This window comes from Leuciscus leuciscus (genome assembly GCF_965113295.1).
Source record: "Leuciscus leuciscus genome assembly, chromosome: 16".
In the NCBI taxonomy this organism is placed as follows: domain Eukaryota; kingdom Metazoa; phylum Chordata; class Actinopteri; order Cypriniformes; family Leuciscidae; genus Leuciscus; species Leuciscus leuciscus.
This window is the reverse complement of record NC_138740.1, coordinates 10,977,970-11,001,632: the sequence shown is the minus strand read 5'-3', so window position 1 is coordinate 11,001,632 and position 23,663 is coordinate 10,977,970. Positions and strand designations below refer to the sequence as shown.

At 39.1% G+C, this 23,663-nt stretch overlaps 1 protein-coding gene and 1 long non-coding RNA gene across 2 annotated transcripts in view; both read left to right on the top strand.

The window, feature by feature from the left end:
• Positions 1–23,663, top strand: part of LOC309478015 — a 375,776-nt gene that overhangs the window by 87,560 nt on the left and 264,553 nt on the right. The gene's annotated exons all lie outside the window — the stretch shown is intronic.
• Positions 794–7,121, top strand: brcc3 (BRCA1/BRCA2-containing complex, subunit 3). The gene is made up of 8 exons (XM_082139976.1): positions 794–1,027; positions 1,140–1,260; positions 4,362–4,448; positions 4,599–4,687; positions 4,789–4,844; positions 5,184–5,315; positions 5,473–5,516; positions 6,361–7,121. The coding sequence occupies exons 1-8, from the start codon at positions 923–925 to the stop codon at positions 6,516–6,518; spliced, it is 792 nt and encodes a 263-aa protein (XP_081996102.1). The 5' UTR covers positions 794–922; the 3' UTR covers positions 6,519–7,121.

Here is a 23,663-nt window from a genome sequence, read left to right as displayed (position 1 = left end):
AAATGTTTGTCAAATCAACATCATAGGCCTAATTATTGATATGAACAATTATGTTTTTTCTTTTCAAGTAAGAGTGATTTACTGATATGTCAAATAATTTCATTTTATATCTGTAATTGTATTTGAATAGCATATTGTGATATTTAACTAGTTACAATTACAGATATAAAGAATGACACTTTTACTTATAGTCGAAATTCTTTTTTTGTTATCAATAATTCTGTGAGAGATTAGGCTATTTATGTTTTTACTTGTGAAAATTGCTGATATCAAGAATTACCATTGTTACTAGTAGAAATTCCATTACTGATTTCAAGAATTATCATTGTAACTGGTAAAAACTGAATTGCTGATATGAAAAAATCAGCTTGTCAGACACAACAAAAATAATAAGTGAATCTAACATTTCCTTTCCCAGTCACCGTAAATAAACTGACTGCCTTGTGAATATTTTCAATCCAGTTTGCTGTCGGAAGGAGTTGAATGATAGGGAAACATCCAAATGGGTTATGTGAAAAATGTCATGTTGAAGAAACAATACCTCATGCGATTCTTGACTGTATGAAATATGAACAATAAAGGAACAATATGATAGAAGAAATGAAGAAAAATGGAATTCAAGAATTAAATGTTAAGATTTGGTCAAAATGGTCAAGTAAAATAAATAGTAAAGCTTTCTTTGATTTTATTAGGGAGACAAGGCTGATACATCTAGAACTGTGTTCCACAGTCCGGAGCAGAAGGTGGCGGTAAATGCATCTATTAGCCAGCCGCCATTAAAAAAACAAGAAGAAGAAGAAGAAGGAGGCGGAGGAGGAGTTGAATACAGCGCCTGCGCTTTACTGATGTGGAAGTGTTGGACAGTGATAAACAAACAAATAAATCAGACCAAAAGATTAACTATTAGATTGTAATACTTATCATGGCAGTAAACGCGGTACATTTAGAGTCAGACGCATTTCTAGTATGTATGAATCATGCTCTGAGTACGGAGAAGGAGGAAGTAATGGGGCTCTGCATTGGCGAGGTTTGATTATCTGGTGTTTATCATGTGTTGTTTTGTATAAATGTGCCAAACTGCAACTGGTGTATTTATGAAACTTTGTAGACTAACTGTGTAAACGACTTATCTCCATCAGGTAGACACAAACCGTATTGTGCACATTCATTCTGTCATCATTCTGCGTCGATCAGACAAGAGGAAAGACAGAGTGGAGATTTCCCCAGAGCAGCTTTCAGCAGCATCCACTGAAGCGGAGATATCCTTTCACAAACGATACTTATCATATATTCATTTGATGTGTGTAAGGGGATTTTTTTGGGGGTTTATATAGGGCTATTTTTTTGTTTTGCCCCATTCTGCAATACAAACATTGCCATGGTATTTCTCAGTCTGGAGAACAATGTAAATACATTCAATACCGTGGCATACATTAAACACTGCAATGTGTGTGTGTGTGTATGTATGTATATATATATATATATATTTTTTTTTTAAGGAGATCTATACTGTACTGGGTAGAGGCCCGTTCACACAAATGACAATAACTATAAATATAAATGATAAAGATATAGTTCTAAAAATCATTACCAGCATAACTGTAAAGATAACGGCACAGAGAAACGATATTCATGGGTTTCATCAGGTCCCTTTCCACAGGTGTATAAAATCAAGCACCTAGATTATGAATGCAGACTGCATTGTGCTTGATTAATACACCTGTGGAAAGGGACCGGATGAAATCCATGAATAGGCTAGTTGGAATCACTTTCATAATGATTCTTTCAAGCTGATGAATGATAAAAACAATGACAGCCAATCAGAATCCACCAAACTGTAAAGAGCTTGAGCATTTAAATCGGCAGATTACAGAACTACCTGTCTGCTGGTGTAAACGCTAATGTAGTTATCTTTATAGTTATCGTTCCTGGTGTGAATCGGCCTGAACAGTTGTAATAGAGTGGTGCAGGGATGACGTCAAAACACGGAAGACTAATTTGCCGCCGGTTCCTTCAATATTTTCCTATAGGGTTAATTACCTTATTGCACTTTGCATTCTAGGTAGGTATCCATGTTTTTGGATACACTCGGGCGTAATATGATAACACAAATTTACATTAAGGGTGTACTCACACTAGGCACGGTTGCCATGAACCGGGCCCGAGTACGATTGTCCCCCCTCCCCACTCCCCCTCTGGCCTGCACTCACATAGGGTTTCAGCATTCGTGCCGGAGCACGCTTACTTCATTATGGTGCGACGGTTTCGGGATAAACAGGAAGAGCGGCGCTCTCACTGAACACAATGGAGTCCAGCACGGTTAGCGCTCACACTGCATGCGAACCGCGCCCGAGTCCAACTGAACCGTGCTCTGGCCCACCTCTTCCAAGCGGGCCAGGGCCGGCTAATCGAGCCGCGCCCGGGCACGGTTCGGAGCACTCACACTAGTCAAACGACGTGCTTTCATACATTATTTATGGGGTTCATTGGGTTGCCGACGTCACATTCCCATTCTCTTTAATGGGGGTTTTCAATTTATGAGTAAAATAAAGCTTGTGGTAAACATAACTTGTCAATACTTGATGTTTTGTTCTACAATGTAAATAACACAACCATACTGAAAACACAATTTTTGGGGTGTGAAGTTTAGGTTATAGAACAAAACGTCACAGTATCGTCAAGTTATGTTTACCACAAGCTTTATTTTACACATAAATTGAAAAACCCCATTATAAAACCCTATAGGAAAATTTCGAGGGAACCAGTGGCGAATTAGTCTTCCAGGTTCAGACGTCATCCCTGCACCACTCTATAGCTTTCGTTAATGAGTTGCCGACAAACATTACTATAATATATGATAGTTAAACCAGTTATTAGTTCATTCACATTCAGTAGTTATAGATTTTATATCTGCTGACTCTGTTGATTTTCTCCTTGATTCTTTTAACTCAAAAGTTAAAAGTGTAATTGATGATATTGCTCCTGTAAAAGTCAGGAAGAAGAGTGGCAGACAAAAAGCACCTTGGAGAAACTCAACAGCAGTGCAAAATATGAAAAGACAATGCAGAAAAGCAGAGTGCATGTGGCGGAAGACAAAACTTGTAGTCCATTATAACATCACAGTATCGTCACAGTCTATCACCCTGTAGCCAAAGACTGGTTGCCCACTGAAGCTAAGCAGGGCTGAGCCTGGTTAGTACCTGGATGGGAGACCTCCTGAGAAAAACCAGGTTACTGCTGGAAGAGGTGTTAGTGAGGCCAGCAGGGGGTGCTCACCCTGTGGTCTGTGTGGGTCCTAACGCCCCAGTGTAGTGACGGGGACACTATACTGTCAGAGAGCACCGTCTTTCGGATGAGACGTAAAACCGAGGTCCTGACTCTCTGTGGTCATTAAAAATCCCATGGCATTTCTCGTAAAGAGTAGGGGTGTAACCCCGGTGTCCTGGCCACATTCCACCCATTGGCCCTTACCAATCATGGCCTCCTAATAATCCCCTTACATTGAATTGGCTCTATCACACTCTCTCCTCTCTCCACCTATAGCTGGTGTGTGGTGAGCGCACTGGCGCCGTTGTACTGTGGCTGCCGTCGCATCATCCAAGTGGATGCTGCACACTGGTGGTGGTTGGGGAGAGATCCCCTGATATGATTGTAAAGCGCTTTGGGTGTACAGTAGTACATATGAAAGCGCTATATAAATGCCTCATTCATTCATTCATTCATTCATTCATTCAACATCTACAAGACAGCCTTCATGCTTTCAATATGGAACTGGCCAAAACTAGACAGACTTTCTTCTCAAATATTATAAACAGCAATTTAAACAACACACGCACTCTTTTTGCTACTGTAGAGAGACTGACAAACCCCCAAGCCAGATTCCCAGTGAAATGCTCTCAGACAACAAGTGCAAGATCTACTGAAATTCATGTACATGTTTCAATACACTTTTCACTCAAATTGATATGCTGGAAATATATGAATATTATGAATTTCTTTATTCTGCTGAACACAAAAGAAGTTATTTTGAAGAATGTTGGTAACCAAACAGTTGATGTACCTCAGTGACTTCCATAATATTTTTTTCCATACTATGGAAGTCAATGGGTCCCATTAACTGTTTGGTTTCCCAACATTCTTCAAAATATCTTCTTTTGTGTTCAGCAGAAGAAAAAATCATACAGGTTTGGAACAATTTAAGGGTCAGTAAATGATGACAGAATTTTCATTTTTGGGTGAACTATCCCTTTAAGCACTATACTGTATAGTGTTTAAAACATGACTTCTCAATGAAATTTATAATAAAGTGTAATCCTCCTGACCAGATACTGTTTTAGCATATTTTCTTAAAATGAAGCACAGGTTGGCTGAGATGACAGGACGTCCCATGAGGGTTGTGGGTTGGTACCACTCTCATCCACACATCACTGTGTGGCCATCACATGTTGGTTAGTATCATCTTTTATATATTTTTATTTTTATTTTGTGTGGTTTTTAATTTATAATGTTTTTAATTACATTTTTTATTAATGCATGTATTATGCATTATTATATTCCCTTTATTTCTTTTAATTTGACTTGATCTTTGCATTATACAGATGTTAGGACTCAAGCAATGTATCAGATGATGGATCAGGGATTTGTTGGACTCATCTTCTCATGCTTTATAGAAGATAAAAACACAAAGGTATGTTAAGCAAACCATCTTGACAGGAAATAATAAAATTCAGATTTATTTTTATTTTATTTATTTTTTAAGCTTGGCTGCTCTTTCTGTTTCTCTTGCAGACCGGTAGAGTTCTGTATACCTGTTTCCAGTCAGTACAGGCCCAGAAAGGCTCAGAGTAAATAAACTGCTTTTTATTTTAAAAAACACATTCATGAATTAATAATAATGTTTTACAGTTTTATTTTGCAACTTCATGCATATTTTAAACTAGTTTGAGGCATGTAAATATAAGCCTTTAAATTATTAGCTTAATTTTCTATAAACCAAAACCAGTCCACACCTGATTAGTTGTTTGTTTTAATGTAACTCTAAATGTTTGATTCATTGTTGAACAGGTTTACAAACATGGTAAAGCCAAGTCAGTGCTATTGCCTTTTGTTGTGTGAAAGAAAAAGTATTTTGTGCAGTGTTTTTGATCATAAATATAGAAATTACATTCCTCTCTTATGACAAGGTATGAGCGGATTGAGATCCCAATCCATGTAGTCCCACATGAAGCCATTGGAAAAGTATGTCTGGAGTCTGCCGTGGAACTGCCCAGAATCCTCTGTCAAGAAGAACAGGATACGTACAGAAGGATTCACAGGTATAGGCCATTACCAGAGTTATCCATTTCCTTGTTTAAGGTTACTTTAATTCATTTATAAATTTCATGGATATATTTTAATTATTTTACATAGTAAATGGTTGCTTATGACCTCATGCAATATGTATTTTTTTCCTCCCAATTTCCTTTTTTTCAGTTTAACTCATCTGGATCCAATCACAAAGATACATAATGGATCAGGTAATGCAATTATAAAATCTAGTTTGTATTTCATGAAGGAATTAGCAGTGCTTTCACGGCAGCAATTTAATACTGTTAGGCCTGGTTTCACAGACAGGCCTTAGATTAAGCCAGGATTAGGCCTTAGTTCAATTAGGACAGTAAAGTAGTTTTTAAAACGTGCCTTAGAAGAAAACATTACTGGTGTGCATCTTGAGACAAAACAATGGCACTGACATATTTTAAGATCTGTCAGAGCAAGTTTCTTTCAGTTTCTTTCAGCGTGCTGCATTTCTTACCGGTCGCCGAGAGCTGTAGGTCATCACTGATGTAATTTTCAATTAGAACACATTTCACACAGCAGAATTCTGAATCCCAGACAGGTACAGATATTTAGGATGCCATATATCTCATGGGTATAGGTGGCTCGTTGTCGATTCGCTTTGATAATTCACACTGCGTGTTTGTCACTCGCGTGAATGAGCACCAATTTTCCTCCGATTTCGGACATTTGTCAACGATTTCGCAAAACCTGTTGGTGAGTGAAAATCAGTGCTGAAATCGCTAATTGTGACCTCGGCATTAGTGGAAGAGAAAGGGTCCACAGAAGGATGTTAAATGCCTCAGGGGGTACGCCACTGTCAAAAGTTTTTGAACCACTGGTATAGATCAATCTGTTCATGCAAAATATTTTTTTAATAAAAGATAATTTGTCAATTTATTCATTATAAATCATTATTATAAAAGCATTTTTGGGTATTGTGTGGGACTAACCTTATTTATTTTCATAAATTTGAAGAATTTAGAACCATTTAGTTTTTTTACAGTTGTGCTTTTGTAATTTGTATGTATGTGTGCTTCTCAGTGTTCACTAAAAACCTGTGCAGTCAGATGTCGGCCATAAGCGGCCCGCTGCTGCAGTGGCTGGAAGATCGACTGGAACAGAATAAACAAAGTATCATCAAACTCCAGAAAGAGAAGGAGCAACTGACACAAGAACTGGCTGCATTATTAGGAGAATGATGGGAAGCAATGAGAGTTTTAGCAAAATCCTTAAAAGCCTCATTCTTTTTTTCATTCCTTTATGTTTTTCCACTGAAAGCGTTGGCTTTTCTGCCCTACTGCCCCTCTTGGATCGGAAATCACTGGGAGAGCAAAGACAGGATATCTGTACTTCCACATTATGTGATCTCAGTGCATAACTAGTACTGTCTCAGTGCTTCCAGCCAAATATTTGAATTATGAACCCTCTTAGTGCTGTCTGCCACTCTTTACACTCTTTTGTAATGTTTTAACTCATCCATCAGCTTCTGCTTATTGTCATGTGTACAAACACACACAGACACATATATGTTTTACAAGCTGGTATCTTTTGTTGATGTATGTATACACTGAACAAACAATGACAAAATGCACGTTCTTAAAAAGGTTATTGGCTGTTAATTTTTTGCTTTTTATGATCTATTTGATTTCAATGGTTATCATAATTGTTCTATAAGAGTGATAGTGATGGATATTTTTTCACTGATGCTATTTCTTAAGCTGTAAATCTCAATGTATAAACATGCCATTTTGAAATGACAATGTAAATACCTGCATGGAATATAGAGTGGCTTATCTGTTGTATTAACTGAATTTTTCTTTTCTCACTTTTATCTTCATTAACTAAATTCAGTTTGGAATGTGTGTTTGGAAATCAAAACAATAACACCATAGACTCTGAAATACTTTGCACGGGACATACTCGCAAACAGCTATAAACATTTTTCATCATTTACATGTAGATTTTCAGTTTAGACTGAATGTTTCTGTGAATGTCAAGCAGCTCCCTGGTCGAACAGTCTGGCACTTAGACCATGAATAGAAAAGGTGTGATAAAGAGCTTTTCTAGATGAAATACTCAAATTAACATTTAAGCTGACAGTTTGAAAGACCTGAAACTGCTTAAGAGTTTATTTATTTATTTTTTAACTGCAGTCCTGTCATAACCCTATTTCTCCTGTCCTGTTTAACTCTATCTGTCATATCTTTTTTTTCCCTTATCAACAAGATAAGACACACTGGTGCTGACTAATCTTACCTAAATGTTTTAATATAAAACCAGTAGCGTACTATAAAAAACACTTTGTATGATAAAATATGAATCTAACTGAAAACCCCAATGGATTCATGTTTTATTTCTTGTCACTAGGTGGCACTTGTGTCCATGTTGAACTGCAGACCGTTTTTATTGAACAGAGTCTTTAATCTCTTTAGATTGTGAAACTGGTCAAGCAGACAGACAGAGTACTAGCAGTGTATACAATTTATTTGGCATGCATGCTATTAACAATATTGAGGTGTGCAGTTATAATAAACACCAGTCTATCAATTCTTCTTGCTATGAGGGAATCATAAAGTGTTATGTTCCATACCATATTGCAAAATGGATACTTACGATTCTAGATGTTGACTGGTCAGTAAAATAAATTTTATTTAGTTGCTACAAGGAAAAAATCACTGCACTTAAATAGAGCGAACTAGAGAACTGTTAACCTTAGTTCATATATCAGGCACTACATCTTCTAGCGTAAGTATTCTAGAAATATATTTTTACATGAGGAATAATGATGATACAATTTTGTGTCTTAAATATTTGTTGTATAAAAGCTGTAAGTCACTCAAGGCTGGAATACATGCTCATTTACCAAGCAGTTGTGAGTGCAGTTTCTTTATTCAAAGTGAAAAATTGAGGGGGGAAAAGGGGTTGAGAATAATGTATCTTCGATCTATAAGCTTATGACTTTTTAATACTATTTATTCTTTGAAAGCGAGCTGTGTTTTGATGCAACATTAATGCCAGTCTGAAGCAATCTCATATTGCTCTTACAGTTACAGTGGTTTATAGACATGGCCCTTCTGCAGTGCCATTATCAGACACCTTCACCATACTTTTACATCATTTTTGTCCTTGAGAAATGAAATCTCAGGCATTGAACCAGGCCGCTATATATTGTCTAACATCTGGAAGTGCAAATGCTCATTTAGAATAAATGTTATTTATTGCTATGTATAGTGGACCGCAAAGTCATACCATTTTGTATTATGGCAAGGCCTTACACTCCACTAGAATGACTTGTATGTGTGTAAAAGCACTCATCCTGGGACTGGAAGCAAGCAGGTAATATTAAGGCTGTGCTTTGAGACTTATGGAGAGAGCGAAGACACTTCCCCCTCCTTGTGCATCAGCATAGTGGTTATTACTCCTGGCAGAAAACTGCCATTTATTTAGTGTGAAGGCAAGTTGCCTGTAAACCTGAAGCCTCTATAAATCTGAAATGGTGTGTGTGGGGTGTGGGGGTGAAGTGAAGGGGGTAGAATTTATAAGTGTTTGGAGGGCATTCTGTTTGATGAGATGCCTAGGGGACCTTGGGCCCTTCGATATATTTATGGCAGAGGGGCCAATGGGGTAGTGGACAATGACGTCCCAGAGGCAAACAGTGTTTAATTAACACCTCCAAAATAGGCAGGACAGAGCTCATACTGTCACCACACGACAAAATATGCTGGTGGTTTGGCTCTTGTGTTCCATCTAGAATTATGAAATCTGTCTCACTCTTTTTTTAAAGCTGATGTACGTTAATTATAGGATGTTGTTACATTTTCTTTTCCCAGCTCAATACGCAGACACAGCTGTAATAAGGTTGACTTTCTGTAAAGTGCAAACTCTAACTCTGTGAAAACATTGTTCTGTTTGTTTGAGTATCCTGACTAGCACAACACGGCAACAGTAGCTCAACAAATGGCATAAGTTTGTTGACAGACCAATGGCAGATGGGACAGGAGTGTTTACATGTTTGGAAAAAATCATCAAAGGAACAATATGTAAGATTTTTTTATTAAAATATCAAAAAACACTAAAACAATGGTATATATTTTGTTGACTTGTGTACTTATATTATCCCAAATGTTTCCAACAATGTTTAAATCCAGAGAAATACACAATTTTAACCAGAATAACGGCCTGTGTCATTGGCCTGTCTATGACGTCATATCCGCGCTACCCTTGATTTCCAGGTTTACTTCTGTAGAAACAATGGAAACACCAAAGACGCTTTAATGTATTATGTGTTTTATTAGACATCTGAGCAAATGTTTGGATACCTTTTTCGACAGAAAACTAAACATTGTTATATAGCTCTTGTTTTCTTGATTTACCACGAGTAACATGTTTGTACCATGTCTCAGAGACAATGCTATTTTGTCAAGTGGGTAGCACAGCATAATCAGACAGAGCTTTATTTTTAGTAACAGTAATACACCATTTTCTCCAAGAAAATATATTTTTAAATGAATTGCATACCATTTAGCAACACAAGTCATCCAGATTTTATTTATAGGATATTCTAATATCAATCTAGTTTACTGCAATGTGCAACGTAACAACATAACTTTCAACACACTGAAATGTATTTTTAGTATGATTGTAAAACAGTGCAACGGTACCCCACATTTTCAATTCATCAGATAAAGTGACCTGTATGTTTTATTAGAATGAACTAAAACTATGTGAATTTAAGTGATCAAATGTTACTGTAACAAAGTTCAAGTTCAGGGAAGAATGAGGCAGACATTAAATGTAACTTTAATCGTAAAATATAAATAAACAACTAAAGGAAAGGAGCGGCAGTGGCCGACTGCAGCATATAAGCATAATAAAAACAGCAACGTAAAATGTCCCAGGCTCTCGGCCCCGCCCTGCTTTACAGTAACGTTAATAAAACTTTAATTCATTAGTTCATCCATGAACATGATTTCTGCCCAAGTCCCGTCAGATTGCTTTCCATCACTGTGATGGAATCCCATGATTCCATGCTCATTCACGGCGTCATCAAGTTATGCCTTCATTATTGTTTGAATAAGCGATCTCTAGAGACGAAACTTACATACTGTGCCTTTAATGTCGCACACTAATTCACTGAGGCTGCATCATTGTCAACTCACAAGATTGTAAGGATTTGGTTGCAAGGAAAACTACAATGCATTATATAGGGAATAGTGAATGGTTTCGGCCACAGCATTGGAGTGGGCTCTTTTGACTTGAGCCAATAAGTCTTCTTAGTAAGCCTCTTAGTAAGCCTCCTCAGTAAGCTTCTTAACATGATCCTGACCACTGCACATTTTGGATGTCTACCTCATTTAACACAACTGATTCAACTCAGAAACCAGGCTTTGTTCACCCCAGAGGAAAGCTTATTTACAGTGTCTGAAATGTTCAGACCTTCTTCTGGTCTCGGATTTGACCCTCTCCCCTCCCATCAATAAAAAATCACAAAGGTAAAAATGTTTTATAATTGTTATAACTACCTAATATATTATGCATTTATAATTTGCACATTGTAAACTGTGTACAGATAGTAAGCATAAGTTCTCAGTTTCCCTTCTCATCAGCTCTTTGAATCAATGACAGTTTGTTGAAAACAGCCAAGGGCCCCTTGTAGAGTCCCCATGTAGTCAATAATTGTATCCCTTAAAACTCATCTTTGATCACCAAAATTACATATTTAAACATTTTTCCTGTGAAAAAAAAAACTTAATTCCTTAAAATAGCTTGAGTGTAAATCTATATGCTTGCTTCAATTAGTATGTGCAGAGCAATGCATATGCAAATTAGCCCCGCCTCTGCTCACTCACACCAGCTCAGAGATCCACTCGCTCAACTTTACTCAAACAGCTAATAATGTGTTGCTAATGTTACACAAACCATGTTCCCGTTTGCCATCTCAGTCTACCTAAGTCTAAAATCAGCATCCTTAGGAACGCTTTGAACATCAAGTGACAGCTGTCAGAGACATTCAGTCTTTTGTTCATTAAGTTTCACCATCATGGTCTTTTAGTTTGACATTTTTTATTTCCTGTGTTCTTTGTTTATGTTTCCCTCTCTCATTTGTTACTATGGCAATTCATTTAATCATCCCACCTGCTAGTTGTTTTAGTTCATTATCTGTGTATATTTAAGTTCCTAATTTCTCTGCTTGAGTTTTCGGTTATTACTTGTGTTTGGAGTTTGTACAATAACACAGTTACGTTACTTGTGGATGATCTAAATATGTTTTGTTTAAATACTTAAATTTTTTGAACTCATCTTCATCTGACCTTCTTATGTGGACTTTATTCTCGGCGATCGTGACAACAGCAGCCTAAAATAACAATCAGTAGAAACAGTATACATTTTATTCCTACAGTGAAGAATATGCAGTTTTATTTTTTCATTTGATTATGCAATTTCTTACTTTAATGCTGCTTTTAGGTATACCTGTTGTACCTGGAAAATTTTAAGCAGTTTATTTCATTTGCATCTTTCTTTTTGTATTTGTCCTATAGTTTTTTTTTTCTATGCTGATGTTATCATTGCCTTCTGCAATAAAACATGATTCAATGAAAACAATTCAAAATAAATGTTACTTACAAAGATGGATGTCAAGCAAGTCACCTTCATTTATATAGCGCTTTTAACAATATGAATTGTTTAAAAGCAGCTTTACAATGATAATAGGATATTACAGTAACAGAGATTGTTTTGGCTTTACAGCAGCTCTAGGATAAAGTTATTGTGCATCACGTGTTCAGTCCATAGGTATGTGTGTTTGAATATGCGCTGGCGTGTAGTCCTTCTTTACAAATCAACCCTCAACAAACTACTTGTCTGGCCTTAAAAATGTATAATACAGAATTATTTATCACGTCCGCGTAGCCACGTGGTGACTCTGTACAGATAAAACGACAACGTTTTATCTGTACAGAGGTAAAGGGAAGGGAAGGAGGCCTTAACAGGGGAGAGACTAGTTGACACTTCAGGACTGTGTTGTCGTCGTGTCCAGGCGCAGGTCCTTCATCAGATCTGGATACGGCCTGGATCCGGCAGACTGCGGTAAACCTCGGGATAAATAGAGAGACTAATATTAGCGTAGACGCCATCTTTCTTATGATGTAACAAATACATCAGGATTTATGGGAACTGTTCCCGGTTCCGGCTGACCTCATTCACAGGTATGCAACCTAACATTGAATTATAGATGTCTATAATGTGTTATGTGTATTCTAGGCAAAAGATATGTGTTTTTAGTCTAGATTTGAACTGACAGAGTGTGTCTGCTTCCCGGACAATGTTAGGAAGACTGTTCCAAAGTTTTGGTGCTAAATAGGAAAAGGATCTACTGCCAGCAGTCGATTTTGATATTCTAGGTAATCTCAACTGGCTGGAATTTTGAGATTGCAATAGACGTGAAGGACTATAATGCGTCAAGAGCTCGCTCAAATACTGGGGAGCTAAACCATTTAGTGCTTTGTAAGTAATCAGCAATATAAAAATGTATACAATGTTTAATAGGGAGCCAATGTAGTGTTGACAGAACTGGGCTAATATGGTCATACTTCCTGGTTCTGGTAAGAACTCTAGTTGTGAGGATACTGCCTTTTCTAGTATCTTTGACAGAAAAGGTAGTTTCGAGATCGGCCTGTAATTGACTAATTCTGTAAGATCAAGTTGCATTTTTTTTAACAAGCAGTTTAATCATAGCCAGCTTAAAAGTTTTTGGTACGTATCCTAATGACAAAGATTAATGAATGATATTAAGAAGATGATCTATGACCTCTGGAAGCATCTCTTTCAATAGCTTAGTCGGAATAGGGTCTAACATACATGTTGTCGATTTAGATGATTTGACGAGTTTCGAAAATTCTTCTTCTCCTATAGCAATGAATTAATCGATTTTTTTCCTCAGGGAGACTACAATGCACTGTCTGATGTGATACTGTAGTAGACGGTTGCATAGTTATAATTTTCTCCCTGATATTATAAATCTTGTAAGTAAAGAAGTTCATAAAGTCATTACTGCTGTGCTGTTTGGAAACGTCTGGGGTTGAAGCTTTAGTTTTCGTGAATTAAACCACTGTTTCAAACCTAGGGTTTTGTTTATTTTCTTCTAAAAGGGTTGAAAAATAAGCAGATCTAGCAGTTTTTAAGGCCTCTCTGTACGCAATCGTGCTCTATTTCCATGAAATGCAAAAAAACTCTGAGGCCTGAGTGTGCTCGTTTGTTCCACGGTGTTGGACTATTTTCTTTAATCTGCTTTAAGCGCAAAGGTGCAACTGTGTCTAAAGTGCTGGAAAAGAGAGAGTCAAAAGTTTCTGTCACAATATCGAGTTCTTCTAAGCTATCTGGGATGCTGAGGAGATGAAACTGACATGGAATGTTGTTATTAAAGCAATCTTTAGTAGTAGAAGTGATAGGTCTAACATATTTGTAACACGGAGTCGGCTTTGAAGCCTTGGCTAAATGAAGTATACATGAGACTAGATAATGATCTGAGATGTCATCACTCTGCTGCAGAATTTCAACAGCATCAGCATTGATTCCATGTGATAATATTAGATCTAGAGTATGATTACGACAATGAGTAGGTCCTGACACGTGTTGTCTAACTCCAATAGAGTTCAGAATGTCTTTAAATGCCAATCCCAATGCATCTTTTTCATTATCTACATGTATATTAAAATCACCAACAATTAGGACTTTATCTACAGCCAGTACTAACTCTGATAGAAAATTTGTAAATTCTTTGATAAATTCTGTATGGTGCCCTGGTGGCCTGTGTACAGTAGCCAGCACAAATCTAAAACGTGATTTATCATTTACATTAGATGGTGTTACATTAAGCACCAACATTTCAAAATAATTATATTTGAAACAAGACTTCTCAATAATTCTGAAGATATTACTATAAATTACAGCAACACCTCCTTTGCCTTTCAGACGAGGCTCATTTAAAGTAATGTAATCATCTGGTTTTAGCCAGGTTTCTGTCAAACACAGCACATCTAGGTTATAATCTGTAATCATATCATTAACAATGAGTGCTTTTGAAGTAAGGGATCGAATATTCAGCAACCTGAGCTTTATCATTTGTATTATATATGTTTTTTATTTGTTGAACATCAGTACAATTTTTACCCTTAAATGGGTTTGGGAGTTTTTTGTATTTCCTAATTCGGGGAACTATATATAGTTTATATCTAGACACAGTCTCTATATGATGATATCTAGGTGAATGAGTCTCTATGTGATGGGATTTATCTGACCTCAGTGACGTGAGACAGCTAGCAGACGGTTGGTTTAGCCAGTCTGTCTGCTTCCTGACCTGAGCCCCAATTCATGTTTGAGCTCTAAGTCTATGTGCCATATTATTAGAGAGAAGAGCAGCACCATCCCAGGAGGGATGAATACCATTTCTACCAGAAAGACTCGGGAGAATAAATACTGTGACAATTATCCATTTATTAGCAACCCAGCAAGCAATAAAGTTCTTTGGAGTAGGCCCCGTCCGTAGCTCGCAATCTGAGGGTCCGGACTCTGCATATCCTGCCTGAAGATCAAGGCAGGGGCGCAGCCGACCCCCAAAGAATAATTGGAAGAATGCTTCCACCTGGACGGAGCCTACCCAACCCCCAAAACAGAAAATAAAGTATACCCACCAGTCTTGTGTCCTGAAGTTCCTAGAAAGTAGAAGAACAAGAGTTAACGTGATAAGCGTGAACAAGCGTGGCTGATAGCTAAAAAGGCCACTTCATGATTAGAACAGAACCTGGAGATATAATCTGTAGATGTGTAATACGCTGAGCATATAATACTGCTAATGGATTTATTTATTTATTTGTTTATTCACTTATTTTTAAAAACATAGACAAGGCCGCAGGGCCACACGATCTGCTAGACCACAGAGACAAGGCCTCAGGGCCACACAGCCTTTTAGACCACAGAGACAAGGCCGCAGGGCCACACGGTCTGCTAGACCACAGAGACAAGGCCGCAGGGCCACACGGCCTTTTAGACCACAGAGACAAGGCCGCAGGGCCACACGGCCTTTTAGACCACAGAGACAAGGCCGCAGGGCCACACGGTCTGCTAGACCACAGAGACAAGGCCGCAGGGCCACACAGCCTTTTAGACCACAGAGACAAGGCCGCAGGGCCACACGGCCTTTTAGACCACAGAGACAAGGCCGCAGGGCCACACGGCCTTTTAGACCACAGAGACAAGGCCGCAGGGCCACACGGTCTGCTAGACCACAGAGACAAGGCCGCAGGGCCACACGGTCTGCTAGACCACAAAGACAAGGCCACAGGGCCGTATGGCCTACTAGACCACAGAGACAAGGCTGCAGGGCCACACGGTCTGTTAGACCACAGAGACAAGGCCGCAGGGCCACACAGACTGAAAGACCACATAAAAAAGCTTTAAAAAAATAAAAAAAATATTATTATAAAACCCACCACCAGTAGTTGCGTAGGAATTTACCTGGACCATTACTGGAGAGCTTGCTGAGCTTCGAGGATGATTCTTGGATCAGGTCTTATAAATGACTCAAATGCAGAGGAAGACCATCTGCCCAGGATCTTGATGGCTGCAGTGGATATGCCACGTTCAGCTGCTGTAGTGGCTGCCCCGATTCTGAAGGAATGCCCAGTATACTGGGAGGGAGATAGGCTGCCGCTTTAAAGGACGGAAACTAGGTGATTCCTAAACCAGGCTTTAGAAAGGGGTGCTCCGTTAAGTAGGATAAATAGAGGGGAAAGTTCTGAAGATCTCTGGCGAATTTTAAGAAATTTAAGCATAGATGAGAAGGGGCAGAAATTGTTGTTAATTTTAGAAATTGTTAGTGTAACACCAAAACCTTCAGAATCACTCTTAGAGTGCTTGAGAAAAAGTGTAAAGAAATTAGGTGAGAAGCGTAAATCAGAGTTCCTGAACATAGAGAGAGAAAAAATATATTAGAACTTGTGTTATTTTTAATTTTTAATTTTTTATATTTTTTATATAGGGACCACGGCTATCTTATGATATAACACGTGGACCACATGCCATCTCTTGATACTGACACATGGGCCACAGGCCATCTTTTGGAACTGGCACATGGCCACGGGCCATCTTTTGATAAGACACATGGGCCACAGACCATCTTTTGATAGGACACATGGGCCACAGGCCATCTTTTGATAGGACACATGGGCCACAGGCCATCTTTTGATAGGTCACATGGGCCACAGGCCATCTTTTGATAGGACACATGGGCCACAGGCCATCTTTTGATAGGACACATGGGCCACAGGACATCTTTTGATAGGACACATGGGCCATGTATGTGTTTACAGTGGAAATTAGATGCGGCTGAGCCTGCGCATAACACACGTCATAACCAAATGTTATATGATTGGCTTACGGGTAACCAATGATTTTAAACTTCAGACAAGCACCCCCCCCCCCCCGCGATAAAGAAAACGCTTTTCAACTATACCCTCCAGACTCTGTCTACGAAGCAAAGCGAAGTAGAAGAGTTTGGTATTACCAGGCTAGCATGAGCCATGAACGCTGTTAAAACGTGGCTACAATCTGAACATGAAAATAGGAGGAGAAGAGACAATTACGGATGGGAGGTAATGAAGGGGGGTTAAATGGATTTCACTTTTCTGTAATGTTGCTGTTAAAGCATAAACAATATCTGCAAAGTTACAATGCATAAAATTCAAGCATTGAATATTTAATTAAAGAGATTGCTTTTAAGGACTACAACAACGCTGAGAGGGACTGTGCGGCCTTCCTTCTGGATTAGTGGCATCACAAACCCTAAAGCTACATAAATCCAGCTCCCGGAATATGATTTTATAGCATGAGCAGAATGAGCTAATCAATAACTAGATATCTACGCATAAGCTACATAATTCATCAACTTACCATCCGGAAATGGGGTCTACATGTTGACGCTTCTTGATTCTCTCCATCTTTGTCTGACTCAGGTTTGAATATAAAGCTAAATGTTTTGAAATTGTCTGTGAGAGGTAATCAAAGCTGCAAAACGAGCTGTTGAAACTCCACCCCCTGTGCCGGGAGCAGCAGCCCGACTGCATCCAAAGGGACAGACAAAAACCATGCGCTTTACTCATCCTCAATGACAATTCCAGCATAGAATATGAAAAATATATTTGGGGCATTCCAAGCCAAACCCCTCACACACACCCTGGGGACACTGAAGACCCACCACACATCGATTTTGTAATTGTAGACGAGGAAGGAACAACCGGCCGTGATCAGGATGGGAAATGAAGGAATCTGAAAAGAAAAGCGAAACATTATAAACAATTCTGCAGAATATAAGCTTTTAAGGTGTAGGGAGCCACACCTTCAGTGATATACGGTCTAGCTGGATTGAGCAGAGCGACTAATTTACATGATCACTGTTAGAGGAGGCAGTGTGATGGACAAGGGTTGCTGAAGGGCAGAGCCACCTGAAGACTAAATTGCGTAGCTATGGCATTGCAGTGGTCAGAATGTGCTCGCGCAACCTTAATCATGAAATTGGAGACTACTGATTGCCAGATAAACATCTCAGGAATAGCATGATCGTCTAACAAGAAGACCTGCCTTAGTGATGCAACTGAGCTTCGTTAGCACATACAACATAAATTTTGCCACCACTTTGAACCCAAAGGATGTAAACTGCTGCTATAGGATCATTTCTGTGAAGCGCGAAAGAACGAAGCCTGAGCAGGCTCGGTAATTCATTTAACCTTTGCTGTTCCAAATGTCCAAAATCTGAACGGATATGCACCCTTCGTCTAGCTGATCGGATCGCTTAATTAGCACTGAGTGGGCCAGTGATAACAGACGAGAGATAAACGCCCTGCCTTGAAGAGATACATAGGTTTTTATTTTATTTTTTTATGAATTAATTAATTAATTAATTTTATTTATTTATAACCACTAAATCTTAATCTTATTAATCTTAGTACGATACTTACCTGAAGTAAGGTGACGGCAGGTATAAGATACAACCTCAGTCACACTTGATATTCTGTTGTTGACTTTTGAGTGTAGAATCTATTTCTCAGCTGCGCAGCGCACGCCTGACATTACTCTCGAGTTGCTCATGAGTGAAGTTTTATTCACAGCCGAGAGATCACTGGCCATGGCAACCAAGGGAGTCCCTTGAATAGAAAAATAAGTGAACATTTAAATCATACAGATGAGTAAATATAATGTCACTCGAGTCTTCTTGACTGTGATTTGTCTGGTGATTGGTTTGAATTATATGGTCTAAACTTATAACTGTTAGTTTTACTGTGTTAAGCAGTTTTGGCAAAGTCTGTGACCTTTAACCTGAGCATCCTTAGTCTGCCTTTGTACATTTAATATCGAATACCTATAATGTAAATAATTCTATGACACATATCGGTGGATTAAGTAGACGCCAAGAAATTTTGTATTACAGCGATTGTACCATATTTATGTTAGTTAAGAATTTAAATGCAAGTATTAAAATATCTTGATATGAAAAAAAATAAATGTATATAGATATATAGTGTAGAACAGTTTGTAGAGAATTATCAGCTCTGTAAATGTATCATTTACTTCCTTTGTATTAAATACTCCTGCAACATATATAAGTATATATAAGTCCTACCCTTCATAACCATGTCTACTGGCATACGCATAACATCCAATGACCAACTTGCTTTCTTAAAGGTCAGCTTCTTCTTTATGATAAGGACATATTTACATGTATCATTTTCAAATTTTTACAACCCTTTTTTAAATGTATGACTTTCCCGGCGGTCGGGAAGTGATTTGGAAAAAACATCTCCATAAATGCCGAAGCAATAACAAATCAGACAAGGGCGTAAAACAAGTTGAATAGGTAACTTACTGCTCCTTTAAGATGGAAGGCACTCTCACGTGTTGAGTGAGCAGATGAGGAGCGCGAACTGTGAATGGCACATATAAAGCTGATTTAATAACTTAGTTGCTCTTAAGCTTATTTTAAATCTATTCAGCAACCCAGTTGTTAGTATTTTGCAACTAACCATGAGTGCGTGGGATCGACGACGCTGAAAATAGATTAGCACTGCGCTGTGGATATCAGTTACGTTAATCTTTGTTTACACTTGCTACAACCATTCAGCGAGCTATCCAGCCCTACTTTTTAAAGCGTTACAGTATGTTGCGTTGCAGACTGCTGTACATGTATCGGCAGATTTAAGAAAACTACCACTTCACCACAGTCACCATTTGATCTTTACCGCTGATGAAGGGAGCAGAAGAGCAAGTTTATACTTACCTGAATAAAGTTTAATCATAGTAAATGGGGACATGTAAACAGTGGCCGCTGGAAGCGCCTACCAACGTAAAAGCCTTGAAGTGGAACTTTAACTTGAAAAACCCTGTGATGAGATCGTCTCTCATGAGATTTAAAGCCGCCACGTCCTTGTTTCCTACACAAACGTGTCGCACTCGCGCCCCGCGAAAGTTGCTGAGATCAAATCAACAATATGACTTGTGCTGTTATGATTGGAATCGAAACGCGAGTGAGTGAACGCCGGTGTCGGTTTCTGCGAACTGAATTGAAGCGTCAGCATCTGCGAACTCAAACATGAGTAAGTACCGAACTTTTATACCACAAGTGTTGGAATGTGATTGGATAGATGAAAAGGTAGAGTGACGTAACAATTAAGTCTTCCTGGCAGAACTTAATGCTAAAGCTTTCATTTCTTTTCAACAGGTCAGGTCTGCCCCAAAAACCTTTCCAATTGTCTATGAAATCTATATTATTTTGCGGACACCACTTAGACAGCCAGCCATTGAGTGAGGACAGTCTACTAAGTATCTCATCACTCCGTCGAACAGGAAGGGGACCAGAGCAAATTACAGTGCCTGACATCGTACTTGCGAGTTCACACACCTCTTTAACGTTCATTTTAGTGATCTCCGACTGGCGAAGTCGAACATCATTAGTGTCGACGTGAATAATAATCTTTTATTATTGTAGTTAATATTATAATTTACGATTAGCATTAGTCAGGCGCTCTGGCACTTGCATTCTTACTATCCTCGATTAAAGTTTGGATGCGTGTCTCTAGTTCTGAAATCTTCTCCGTCAGCCTGACAATCTCCCTGCATTTATCACATGAAAAGCCCTCTTTGCTGACAGAGAAGGCTATGCTATACATGCGATACAAAGTGCAAGTGACAATAACAGGAGAAAACACAAACCGTGTTTGTTGACTGATCCTACTTACCACAGTTGTTTGATAGACTCGTAAAAAGTGCGAGCGCGCAAGAGAGAAAAAATAACGGCAGGTTAACAGACTAGTGAGAAACTAGCGAGTTGTGCTAGCGATAACGATTTAGATAAAAGCTAGTAATGTCAGATTAATGTGATAGGCAATATTAGACTATCTAATATATGTTGATGAGTAAGTTATATTTAGCAATATAAACAAAAAGGAATGATAGTAAATAGAGATTCAAAACAGAAAGCTATACGGAGCTTACAGATGCAAACCAGCAGCAAGGCAGACAGGAGTAATTGACAAGGCAGCCTGTGTTACGATGTCTGTGTTACAAGCATACCAAGCCGACCTGCTGAAGGATTTGGATCAGGGTCAGGGTCTCTACCCTGATGCAGTGGACGGGCTGCGCAGCACCACGGATCTGGCTCTTCGGGCCACCAGACAAACCGCTGCCTCGATTGGAAGGTCAATGGCGACGATGGTGGCCACGGAGAGACATCTGTGGCTGAACCTGGCTGACATCAGGGAGAAAGAAAAGAGTTTTCTCCTCGATGCCCCGGTTTCGCCATCTGAATTTTTTCGGCGGCTCTGTTGAGATGGTGGTGGAAAAGTTGAGAGAGGCGAAGGTGCGCTCGGCTGCATTTAAATCATGCATTCCACTGCGTTCCGAATCCACGGACTTGGACTGGAGACGGGCTTGGTAGTGAGTTTCCACCTTTCTAGCTTTTGGGTGGTAGGCCTTCATTCTGAGAATAAAGTTTAGCTCTACGAGCAGCAGGAAGATTTTTAATTATAAGGTTGTTAAACTTTAGACCTCGGTTCCCTGTTTAGAAAGTATTAAGGGGTATGTTTGATAGGAAGTAAAATAAGAATTAGGACCGTTAAGTTCCCTTTTTTATAGGTAGGCATGCATTCCTTGCCATTAGACCTCCTCTTGTGTTAAGAGTCGTCAGGTTTATGTAGTAGGTGGTGCCAATCTTGGTGTACAGGTTGGCTTCATCTCATAGAGAAATCTCTAGTGAGGCCACCGTGCACAGGAGCTTCAAACAGATTCTGTTCGGCGTGAGATGGCTTCCACCCATTTGGGGTTTAAAAAACAAACAAAACTGAGGCCACCACTTTGTATAAAGCTCTGGATAGACCATACTACCAAGCGTTGGCCCTCGTCGGGCCACCTGGATAGCCACCTTGTATTTTTATAGCAGGTCTCCTCTCACTTCGGAGAGTTGTTTATGAGACTATAGCTTTGAACTTCAGACATATGATATTCAAGTCCCATCCCCACGGGGGCTGCCTCAATATCTGACTTAGGCATCCCACACAGTAGGAGACTCCTAGGCGGATCCGCCTTCAAGTCGCCAAACCCGCGTGACTGTCGGTACGGATCCACTTTTGAGACACGACTGAAGTGTGGTGTCGCGACGCCTCCCCTCATTTGTATGTTGATGGGCGTTCCTCAAGTTTACCGCTATGGGCGGGGTTTTGAGCCAGCAGCTCATGATTCCCCCAGTCTCCATGTGCTCTACTTCTATTGGATAGTCGCGTCATGTTCAACGGATTAATTTGCATAAAGATGGGCATCGGCCAGCTTTTTGAGGCGCAGCATTTTTTCAAATGCAGCGCCGCCTTCCCGGGATGCTTTGCGGGCGCGTTAAAGTCCCTTGATGAATAGGAATAGGAATAAAGTGTGCGGCGCGACAGAAGTGTCGCACAGACAAGTGGATTGGTACCGTGTCACATTCGTTTTGGCGCCGCCCAGAGTATTCTACTGTCAAACAGCGGATCCTGAGCGGACCCATGTCGGATCCCTCTTGAGTAAGTGTATTGATTTATTGATATATTGCGACATCCACAGTAAACTTTGGCCTTTGTAGTTTTTTAATCATCATGTATATTAATGATTGTAATGACGTTGTTTGATATTAGGACTAGCAGTAGAACTTTACATTTGTCATTTTGTGCAACAGGCTATTGTTAGCTGAGAGGTGATGATCATGTGAGTCTGTAGCCTATTTGATTTCAAATGGGATAGCAATTTCGGCAGAATATGTTATGGTAGTGTGATTAAAAAAACACACATTGTTATTTGGTCTGGTCTGGTCTGTTTTAATGTGTCGCCGTTATCCATATGTAGCATCATTTTGCAAGTTATTGCTAATGCCTGTATATATGATTGAGTTCATGTTTGCGATGCAAACCTATAGATCAAGCTGATAAATTGGCACTGGTATTTCAGTCAATGAAGTGGGGTCAACATTACAGTCAGTGAAGCACTTGTCTGCTATGATAGCTAGCAGGTACAACTTTAGCATGTTCACTCATGGATAATGGTTTAGCGCTAGCTTCTAGCTAGCTGTGCATTGTTAAGTTTGCATTTTGTCAATTTTGGTCTCATGTGTACACTACACATGAGACCAAAATTGACCAAATGCAAACTTAACTATCTGCCATCCTCTTTATAATGAAAATTAAGCTTCGGCATTTTAATCACTGTTTAAGTCGGTTCAGACAACTAATGGAGCAAATAGACGTTACCGTAGGGTGATTTAACGTCACCGCTCATTTTACACACAATTTAAAAACAAAACAAAACGTTGAGTGAACATTACTAGCTACGTTTTTCATGTTGGTTTTGAGCGCTATGCACCCCCACTAACCTGGAAAACGGTTTTAAAACAGTAACGTTAAGCCCTATTTCTGATACGTGGCGGGCATAGAGGAAACACTGAGTCAACAACACCTAATGACTTTTATATTAATAATTTTTTTTTTTATCACGTGCAGCAGGAGTTGTTAGCACCGACATGTAGTGAAGTCCAGTTAAATACATATCTATGGCAGCAGGTGTCAGAATACAGCTGTGTTCCCATGGCATGATTAAATGCATGATTAAAAAATATCTAAACACATTTTGAATGTCCTACGTCAACAACAGCCAATGGCTTTTATATAAGCCTTCCTTCAATTTGTGTTACCAAGCGCAGAGAACAAAACATTAACCAAAAAAATAATCACACAATTGTGCACATCATTAAAAGTGTAGGACATCTGACAGGTTTGAATTAA

Coding starts and splice junctions, on each gene's coding strand:
- brcc3 (XM_082139976.1), top strand. CDS start 923: ATGGCAGTAAACGCGGTACATTTAGAGTCAGACGCATTTCTAGTATGT. Junction 4,688..4,788: donor TAGAAGATAAAAACACAAAG/GTATGTTAAGCA, acceptor TTTCTCTTGCAG/ACCGGTAGAGTTCTGTATAC. Junction 5,517..6,360: donor AAAGATACATAATGGATCAG/GTAATGCAATTA, acceptor TGTGCTTCTCAG/TGTTCACTAAAAACCTGTGC.